This window comes from Rhodnius prolixus, unplaced genomic scaffold (genome assembly GCF_049639745.1).
Source record: "Rhodnius prolixus isolate KJV_2025 unplaced genomic scaffold, Rpr scaffold_9, whole genome shotgun sequence".
Taxonomy (NCBI): domain Eukaryota; kingdom Metazoa; phylum Arthropoda; class Insecta; order Hemiptera; family Reduviidae; genus Rhodnius; species Rhodnius prolixus.
This window is the reverse complement of record NW_027411604.1, coordinates 17,222,614-17,233,244: the sequence shown is the minus strand read 5'-3', so window position 1 is coordinate 17,233,244 and position 10,631 is coordinate 17,222,614. Positions and strand designations below refer to the sequence as shown.

At 31.6% G+C, this 10,631-nt stretch overlaps 1 protein-coding gene across 2 annotated transcripts; it reads left to right on the top strand.

Moving 5' to 3' along the window:
• The first annotated feature begins 5,089 nt into the window (after positions 1-5,089).
• On the top strand, positions 5,090-10,061 carry LOC141454776 (protein takeout-like). 2 transcript variants are annotated; one of them, XM_074129366.1, is made up of 6 exons: positions 5,090-5,339; positions 6,639-6,731; positions 7,217-7,364; positions 8,390-8,520; positions 9,361-9,510; positions 9,803-10,061. In XM_074129366.1, the coding sequence occupies exons 1-6, from the start codon at positions 5,267-5,269 to the stop codon at positions 9,952-9,954; spliced, it is 747 nt and encodes a 248-aa protein (XP_073985467.1). In that variant the 5' UTR covers positions 5,090-5,266; the 3' UTR covers positions 9,955-10,061. The 2 variants fall into 2 exon arrangements, with proteins under 2 accessions (XP_073985467.1, XP_073985466.1); XM_074129365.1 differs by lacking the exon at positions 5,090-5,339 and adding an exon at positions 5,966-6,110.
• Positions 10,062-10,631: the final 570 nt, after the last annotated feature.

The window sequence follows — 10,631 nt, the reverse complement described above, 5'->3', positions numbered from 1 at the left end:
ATCCTTGGGACCAATTAACTAGTATTGGCAAGAACATCCATTTAGAAGTATGTATAACATTAACTGAAATTTTCCCATTGTGTTTTCAAAAAATATAAATAATATTTTTAACAAGGAGGAAATAAATGAGCCCACCCAAAAAGTTTCAGATTAGATAGTTAGTTAGATCAGAGCAAAATGTGCGCATTACAGATTTGCATCCTCGTGCAAGTGTTATTTTAGCAATTACAGTAATTAACGCAATTACTTTGAAAAAAGAAAAATTAAATAAAAAGTCATTATTATCAGAGGATCCTTGTTTATTTTATTTTATTTTTCAAGTCATTTAATAAAGGCAAATTAATAGTCAGTCCAAGACCTTCATCTGATATTATCTAATGGCCATCTTTTACAATTTCCTTTTGTCACATTTTTTTTGATTGTTTATATTTTAATGTCAGTACGATGAGTTCTGTGCTAACCTTGATAATACTCTGATTGAGTGACCGTCTTTAACGTATCGAACGTATCGTATTTGGAAGTACAAGTTGTAATGATGAACTATGGGCAGAGTTCACAGTGCCTATAGTGTGTCAGCTACGCTGAATGGCATTAAGTTCATTACTTCATCTCGTAATTGGTGGTACTAGGGACTTCTTAAAACTTCATTTCACATGAAGCCCTAACCTAAGTTTATTGTTTTCTCAGTAATAAATGTTATGTCAACAGCATGAGGTGAATTCATAATAAGGTACCCCAATTGTTTTATAGCAAATTATTGTAATTATTAAACATCATGACGTAAAATAATAATATAATGCACAATTGAATTTGAAAGTTTCCTTGAAAAATTCATGAGAACTAAATAATGGAAATCGTATCATTTAGAATTGGCCTGAAAATATTTATATCATCGGAGTAAACACTAAAATTGATCTAAACTTTGCATTTACAATTACTTACCAACCTCAAACAATGTACAATTAATTCTACAATTATCAACATCATTGTGTAAGTTGGGAGATTTTATCTAATTAGACATAGATCATTTGGAACTCTTCTTCGTAATAAAAAGTACTAAAAATAATAAGAATAGTTTAATTATTTCTCTCATAAAGTGAAAGAAATTACCAACGAGGAACCTATCTATACCTGACCAGTATTTGTTGCCAAAACAGGTGTTTCTTGTCTAGGCGCTCCGATATTCAGGGATATAAGAACAATGAGAATGGTAGATCTTCCAGTTTGAGAGGTGACAAATGAGTCATCCAATGACTCGAACACTTCTTTGGCATTAGAAAAAGCCTCAAAAGTGCAGCAGTCGTAAAACACATACTCACACGAGCGGAATCCCTGTGAAAGAATTGTCAGAAAGAAGAAGAAACGATGCGCATGTTAGGTTGACAGGAAGGCTTCGTAAGGCTTATGAGTTTGGCTCTTCTGAGAACAAAATTCACTATGATAAACAATTTTCAAATCCAACTCACGTGTTTGTGGTTTAAATTTTTAATTTTCTTTTCGTCTACATCTATAATGAATAGAACATTATTTAACGTTCACTTCTTTTATTATAATTATGTAATTAATGTCTATATTTTATGTCTAAATCCTTATTACAAGTTGTAAAATTTGAAAAAAATTAACATATCTTTGATTTAGAATTTACCGAAGTTCAGTGCAAGTTTAGGTGATACGATATTGATAAATCAGTCTGCATACTACTTCAGGTTTAATGCCAAGAAACCAGAATGTGTTAAACGGTTGTTTACAGGTAAGGTAAGATTCTATCAATTCAAGAAAGACCTAGATTTACTTAGTCATAGAGGGGAAATAAGAAGGATTTATTTCTTGCAGCAATAGTTCTCAACATCAAATAAATTGTCTGAACACGTGAAGAAAGAACATCACAAGGTATTAATATTCTTTTGGCAATGACGTAGAATTGTAGGAACTTAACCAAATTGATGTTATGGATCCGTTCCATGAATCATTGTATGAGGAGCATTAGGTAAGAAGTGTTATACTGTTACTTTACGACACTCATTGCTTAAATAGTCTGGCGGTGTGGCTGATAAAAAATACTCTAACTGTTGCCATAGAAACTTCTGTGGCTTCCATATCTTAATATTTAAAAACCACAGCTTCGCTACATGTGCCGGCATGCCGGTGTACCACGTGCTTACAGTATAATAATAGTAGGTTCAACGTAAAGGTCACCTGTGCGCTACATGTTTCTGTCGTCTGTCTAAAAATAAACAAACATAAAATTAACAAATAAAATAATAGTTTGGTGCCCCTTAAACCTTAAAATTTTTAATTAAGTAATACAATTTGCCATTTGCAGATGGAACATTTTCAGTAAAAGTGCACTATAAGTGCAGAGCTGGAATGTATGTAGGTTCCGACAGTGACAGTGAAAATGATCAGTTTTTTTTTCAAAGTTACAGCTCAATTAAATTAAATTAATGAATTAATTAAATCTCTTTTTCTTTCTTTTTTTTAAACATTACGCTTTAAGGCATCTTGTTCATAACGGTAAAGCATAACCTGAACACTTGGACAATAACTGCTACCTATTACCACTGTTATATCGCAGAAAGAGTGTAGCGTAATCGTTTGTGTTTTTTAATTTAGTGATTTAATTTTATATCCTTTTAAATCTGGAAAACTTTTTTCCACAATAAAACATTCAAATTTACGGACAAATCTAGTAAATTATGTTGTGTGTTTAGAGAATAGAAATAGGTGTGCTACGAAATTTGAGAAAGAACTTAGTAGTGACATTGATAAGAAAAATAAGCTCTGAATTAACATAAACAGCTGGCAGGCCTTCGGCTAAAGACTTTGGCTAAATTTCTAATAAATGGGAGATCTCGAAACCCATATTTCCCGGCAATACGACATGTTATATAATCATAACTATATCCGGCAATTTTGTTAAAATTGAGTCTTAAATTATTTTTTTACTTTTGTTCTCTTTCCTTACAATGGTGCAGCAGTGATTTATATTCCCATTCAGATTTTTATTTTTACTGTATTTCTCACGCTCTAACAAAATGTTTTATTAAATAAATTATGGTTTGACGTAAGACTTAACGCACATAAATACATTTTAAAAGTAATGAAATTATGTTTATGTATATTTATGCTATCAATATAAATGAAAATTAATGGAAAATAGCCAACATGCTGAAAATTTTCGTCAAACCAAACATGAAATAAACTTTCTTCCCGTTTATAAACAAAATACAAAATTAAAACTGGACTTTTCATAAATAAACAATACAAGTAAGCAGTGTTCCCTCTAATTTTTTGTGACCTGTGTGCGCACATTTTTAAGTGTGTGCAGTTTTTTCCAAAATAAACAAATTTTGTGCGGCAATTTAAAAAAGTGCAAAAAAGACAATACAAGAATAGTATTAATATTCAGCCAAATTTTGTACCTACTTATACGCATTGACTCGATCTTACAGCATACCACACGTTACAACGGAACACAGGGAAAAACTACCCTAAAATCAAGTCAAAGCATTAGTTCGTGGAGACAGAATTTAGCTGATTACTGTGGCTCCCCTTTTCCATTCAAATGGAAAATAAGAAAATTTAAATACAATGTGAAAACGTCGTCTGCTTCTAATTTTTTCAATTAAAACATTTGTCAAAACAAACAGACAAGAACAATTCACAATTACTTATTATTGAACAATTTTAGAATTAAGGATTACATTTTTATTAATGGCATTTATTTTGTAACTTTTGGTTTTTACCATTCTGCATAAATTTACAGAAATTTACAAAAAAATTTATATGTGCGCTTTGTTTAAAATTTATGTGCACGCGCACAGCTTAGAGGGAACACTGCACGTAAGTGAAATAGTATAATGCCATAATCTAGGATGAAGTTCCCTTTGGATGAATGTTCCTATCTGACACCAAGTCCAACTCTAGTATCGCAGAAAAGATGTATGTAATCCACTCTGACAGCCCCAAGTTCCAATTATTCCCAATACAAATTGATGACGTACATCGAAATGCTGAAGACGGGCATTTTGTTCAGATAGAAACGTTGCTGTAGAGCACCTTGATTTCAATTCACCTTGAATTGTTTTCGGAAGACTAACTTGAGACAGGAATAGCTAAGGATGTTTGTCTCCTTTGAATACTATTTAAACATTTGGAAGGTACCATACTTTAGAAACCGAAGAAAAAAAGCTAATTTCTTTAATATTTACATTTTTCATGAATAAATATATCAATATTATGTAGGAGGAATTAAATTATTATTAAACTTAGTTACATATTGTAATGTACCCTTAGAACAAAATTAATTTACACTTTGCAAAATTTTACAAAGAAGTCATTATGGACCAATGAAGCCGAACAACAGCGTCGCTGTTGAGACTGCTATATAGAAGAGTCACCCTTTACAATGCGACCGGACGTTCAACTTACAGCTTATGGGTGGTCGTCAGCGGCGATTGCGTCCTAATTTACTAAATCGTAATTTAAAAGAAATAAAGTAAAAAGACCATGTCGTGGTGAAAACCTGAAAAGACAATGTGTTGCTAGTAAGGGTTGCTGTATTGGTCCGTCCTAGAGGATTGGAGAAAAATTAATAGGTGTAATGAGAGAACTATTGAGAGCGAGGAGCTACCAAGTCAACTTAAGACAAGGAATATGGTGGAAAAAACGTGACCAGTTGAAGCCTCACCGAAGATTGCCGAAGTGGTGAACCATTTTTAGTGGAATAAAGAGAGAGAAAGACGCCAACCCATGTTCCGTCCTAGAACCCACTTATTCAATTAGAATGGATGGAACTTAACGTACTTCACTTCCTGTGACTACCAATCATTGTAACAATATACCCATCAAGTGTAACATTTAGTCCATAATATGCAACATACACACTTTTGAAGAATTTTGAATACCTCAGAATGACCTTGATACACGCAAATCGCATGTCTTTCTATCTATAACAACAATCATTCGTAGAATCATAGAAAATTGGCGAAATTATCTATTTCTTATTGAAAAGACCATGAAAATAATTGTTAATATTATTTAATCATTTCGAATTGATGGCAGAAAATAAAACAGTGCACCGATGGTAGGGGATTTTTAGCCCATAGATTATAAGACATATTCAAGAGTTCATCCTAAAGCAGCGATTTCTACCCAAATGTTAACATCTCAAATCTATATTTTTATATTTAAAAGAAACTAACAATTTGGATTTAATAGTGTGAATATTATTTTTAATTTGATTAAACAAGAATATTATCCAAAAATGTTTAAATTTATAGTTTATTTAATTTATTTATTAGTGCTAATTTCTGATATGGCTCAACCTGGAAAATTACGTAAGTAATATGTTCAATGTTTTTGGTGGCTGATTCATTAAGAAGGAAGAAAGAATATTGCCAATTACAGTTATTTATTATTTTTGCCTTGCTTTCGACCTAGAGACTAGGTCATCTACAGGGTTGTGGAAAATAATTTACAGTAGAATTATAATGTGCATTAATTTTGCAAAGAATTAGTTTACAAAAAGATTATTTTATATTACATTAATTTATATAAATATAAAAATAGTGGAGGATCGGTGGCATAATAATAATCACTTACTAAAACATTAGATATGAACTCACTTAAACAGGATTACAAAATGAAAAATATCACCTGACTTGGAATCTAGAATAAACAGAAATTGGGACTGGATAGATCACGTAAAATTTACAAAATTGAGAGGAAAAATGACGATTGGTAGATTTAAACTTTAATTATTTTTCTTTATTTAATTATTTTATCTTTTTTTAATTCCCAAGTTGAATCCGTCTCGAAATATTGTATAGAGCAGTGTAATTAACACTGCATCGCCAATCCGGAGTCAATTTGACTCCAAACAAAATAGGAATGGTCTCTGTTTCCCCACATCTCATAGCTATCCCGAAATGCTCTTAGATATGCTATCCCCACTCTCTCACCATTTGATTGTCACGAGATGAAGACCGTGGAGTTCTTAGTTTCTTTTTGCAGATTAGTTTACTTCAATCATAAGAGTCATTTTGACTCCAGATTGGTATTACACGCAAATATATCGGAGTCATTTCGACTCCAGATTGTTAATATAAGTAGGTTTTCTGTTATTATCTTGACTCCAGATTATTGCCTAAATGCTTATTTGATAAATTTACATAATTTTCACATAAAGTATCAAGGCAAAAAAAAAAGCCTCTTTCTAGAATTGATTTTCTGTCCGAATTGCAGCAAAAACTTGCAGCGAATTGGGTAATTTCCGATCCGTGCCCACAGCGCCCAGTAATTGAAAAAATAGTGAGTGTAATTAAAAAAATGAAAAAGTCCCTGATCAGAAGGCAGTCTAGTCAGGGTTCTAGAAAATACTGAAATTACTGCGATCCTAAGTTGAAGTTAATTCCTTCTGCTTGAAATGTTAAAAGCCGATTTGTAGACAAAATTTGTTTTTTCATTCTTAATTCCTATTATTTCTCATCCTTTAATGCAAATTTTATTATTAAAATTGAAATCAATTTAAAAAAATAAATCGTTCGCAAAACGTAATAATTTTCTGAAAAAAAAAAAATGGTGATTACTATGTTCATTTTGGAAATTTGTTTTACAAATTGATTGTAATTTTACAGCCAAAACATGGAAAACATGTACTAAAGGATCCCCGGAGATGAATGAATGCCTGAAAGGTGCCATTGAAGAAGCGATACATGAACTTGCTGACGGTAAGGATATTGTCATTTGTAAATTTAACTTCTCTGTTTTCGGCTGTGATTTTAATTAAAATATTAATCAAAAAAGCATATAATCTAAATAATTGTTTTCGAGAGCGATAATTTGCTACGTAATTTCTAATCTTGTTTAAGGCATTTTAATTCAGAATCGATTTTAATAGAATGAGGAAACACTAACAAGATGTGCAAAAAAATATCATCTAGTTAGAATTTAGGTGCCTCGGTAGCCAAGCGGATAAAGCTCGTAAAGCTAAGATTTATTGTGGGGTTCGACTCCTGTTCTAGGTTTTGGATATTATTTAGTGGTTAATAAGAGAATTTAATAGAAAAGTATATTTGCTAGTCGCCTCCATCTGGGACTCCTAATTACATGGTTGAACGTAAAACCTATGTGAGAAAATATGCATTACTTTATTTACTTTAGTTTTTTATTAGTTACAATTTTGGTATAAAAAGATATTTCTCTAAAATTTCAGGTAATCCCTCGTTAGGTGTATTGCCCATGGATCCATTTCACTTTGATACAATTACCATCGATCAAGGCCACGGTCCAGTCAGCATTAAACTTGATTACACCGATCTTGATTTAACTGGAATAGGAGATTTAATCATTAAAAGTGTCAAGTAAGATTTTTTTTTTTTTTACCTTAAAAGCACCTTCATTTTTGACATTAAGTGTAAAATTCAGTTTGCTTTAGTCCATTTATTAGACTTTTTTCTACTTCATTATTCACTCTTAGCCAAGATCAGCTCCTTTCAGCTGTTTTATGTGAAAATTGTTTTATGTAAGGCATACATTTTCATCTCTGAAGTATTCCAGTCATAAGTTGCCCAAATCATTATGCCTGAGTTTTCCCAGATTTTTTAAAGCTATTATTACTAACAGAAGGAAAGTCTAGATCTAAACTCTTTGTTTACATAAGAGAAATGTTCAATGCAATTCAAGTGGCAAAGCACTTAATGTTATGTAAATTGCTAGCTAAGTATTGCACTGTTCAATTTGAGAAAAATGGAAGTATTAATTAATATTTTTGTCCCTCGCAATCCTGTGCCACATAGCAAAAAACTTGGAGCTTAACTTTGTTTCTAAAAGCCATCCGACCGCATAAGAAAATGTGAAATAAGAAAAAATTGAAGACTTTTTAGTCAGAATTAAATAACTAAAATGGAATTGGGCATGTCTTATTGCCAGTATGGATGGAAGGTAGACAAGAAAGGTATTGGTGTCCTGCTCACTGAGTTCGCAAGGTGCCAATCTGGAAAAAATAATCACTTTGCGCAGGTATTCAAATAAAAGTAGTTCAGGATAGTAAGTACAAGATTTATGAAAAGATGCTTACTCTACCGAACAATGGTGAAGAACATTGTAGAATTGAGTTCAGTAAGTTAAATACGAGGGTCAAATATACGTTCATTTCCTTTTTCTTGAATGTATAATTAAATTATCCAGCATTTTACCAGCGAAAGCGCTGGCATGATGCACTTAAGCATTAAACCGGAGGGAATGGTTCCGGGCAAACAGGGTTATGTGGAAACAGCTGGGAGAGACCCTTGTTCAGTAATTTCTCAATACTTAATACTGTACAGGTGATTCTTGTTATTACAAAAAAAAAAAAAAGGTTATTTATTTTACTTTTGTCCTCTTTCAGAACTGACTGGAAAGAAATGCATTTCGACGCAGAGATACCAACAAAAGTAGTTTTGGACGGTAAATACAAGATTGACGGAAAGGTACTTGTTCTGCCAATCAATGGTGAAGGACATTGTAGAATTGAGTTCAGTAAGTTAATAAGTATAAGTATTTATCTGTATTTTGTTGACATACGAGTATATTACAAATATATATTTTATTTCAAATATAATAAACATAATGAGATAAGCAGGACAAAGAGTAGCGCAAAATTAGATAGCCTTGTACACAATTTTTCTCTCCATTTATTTTATGCTAAGCAACCAATGGACTCTACATCAAATATAGTAAATAAATGTGGTTAAAAAAAATGATCTAATTAAAGAGCAATTTTAATTTTCTGGGCTATAAAGGTGTTGTCAATAAAAACAATAAAAGGTCAAATGACTTCAGATGTTGACGCACACAAAAAAGAAAGAAAAGGTGAAAAATTCCATTTAATTCGAATATTTGAAATAATCGAACCAAATGTTCACACCTATATCTGCTGAGTAAGTAATCTATAGTACATCTGAGATCGTCCTAAACTAAAGGAAAATATTATTTCAATTTCAGTAAAAATGATAATAATCCCACAAAATATGATTGAATTGAACATTACTTATTTAGTATCCTTGCTGGATGGTAATTAAGTTTAATGAAGATAATTAAGTACTGAAACTTATATGAACTTAATTGGGGCTAGATCAATATTCATCGCAGAACTAAGCATCCCTTGGCTTCATTCTGTAACTCTGTTAAACCTATTTAATGAACCTTACAATTCCTTCTATGAATTGATATGAGACTATTTTTATTAATAATAATACAGTTTTATCAATGGTTTATTATTCTGTTAATCACAAAAACATTGAATAAAATGTGTTCAATGGAAATACTTTATTATTATTGCATTTTTATTCCATGTGATATTAAATAAATGTGTTTTAGCTAAATTCAAATCGTTTGCCCAACTAAAACTGAAAGAGATAGAGAAAGGTAGCAAACACTTTTATGAGATAACAAATTTTGAATTTGATTTTGATGCTGATGGTGTGCATATACAATTTGATAATCTGTTTAATGGAGACAAAGCGCTAGGTAAGTAATGTACTTGAGAATAATTACTATTGGATGTACTTAGTTATTAAAATTTATTGAGAATTATTTTTAAGTTTCATTGTAACTTTCACTAGGAATCACTTGATACATCCACATTGATCTGGCTTGGCGCAGCATAATCGACTTTGGCCAATGCTTTTGCTGGAAAGAAAAAAGAACTTTCTTCCTAATACTTATTATTTAATAATTTTGTAGTGGCTCCACTCTGTCTATTTCAGCTCAGTAGATAATTATACGTTTACCGTTACTAAATTTATATGTAATTTTACAGGTGATAATATGAATGTATTCTTAAATGAGAATTGGAAAGAAATTTTGCAAGAATTGAAGCCAGCAATATCTGGAGCTTTTGGGGCTGCATTTAAGGAAGTAGGCAACAGGGTGTTTGGTAAAATTCCAATCCAGCTGATCAGTCCTTCCTAGAATATTTACTTTAAATTTTTAATTTTTAGAATGAACTATTTTCTACCTTGTTTGTAAAATATAATAAAAACTATTGTATTATTAAATAAATTTTGTTTTAAACTATGGATGAACCTAATTAATAATAAGCTAGAGCTACCCACGAGGACGAGGGATACGGACTGGGCATCTCCCACTTACAAATTTACGCTTCATATCCACTACACGAATAAACACCCTCACATTGTATTCCGCGGATGGTATAACACAAAACTGAATGAATAGACCATATCTGGATCACAAAAGACGCGATTTATAACTGGTGGGCACAAGTAGTTTCACACAGGCTGACAAGAATTCGGACCATATCTTGGACTTTGAAAAAAATTATGAGGAGAATAAAGAAGCAAAGATTGGATACAATAAGGTTTTATATCGATGATAAAGGCTAAGATTTAATACTGTGCAATATAGGAAAGGTAATAATGGAAAATTAAATGATTTTGTCGAATCTAAATGGGAATTGATAAAAGAAACAATTTTGGAAGTAGCAAAGGTGAGTAGGTAGAAGAGTGTGAGTAGGGAAAAATTAAAAAATGGCTGGTAGGTTGAAGAAATGAAGGAGGCCCTGGAAACTAAGAATCAAGGAGGTTAAAGATGTAACAGAGATCAAAGAGCAAATTAAAAAATTTTTATAT

Excerpts from the sequence above, each read along its gene's own strand:
- LOC141454776 (XM_074129365.1), top strand. The coding sequence starts at position 5,981 with ATGAAGACCGTGGAGTTCTTAGTTTCTTTTTGCAGATTAGTTTACTTC. Across the intron at positions 6,111-6,638 it reads ACTCCAGATTGTTAATATAA|CCAAAACATGGAAAACATGT; the intron begins GTAGGTTTTCTG and ends GTAATTTTACAG. Across the intron at positions 9,511-9,802 it reads TAATGGAGACAAAGCGCTAG|GTGATAATATGAATGTATTC; the intron begins GTAAGTAATGTA and ends GTAATTTTACAG.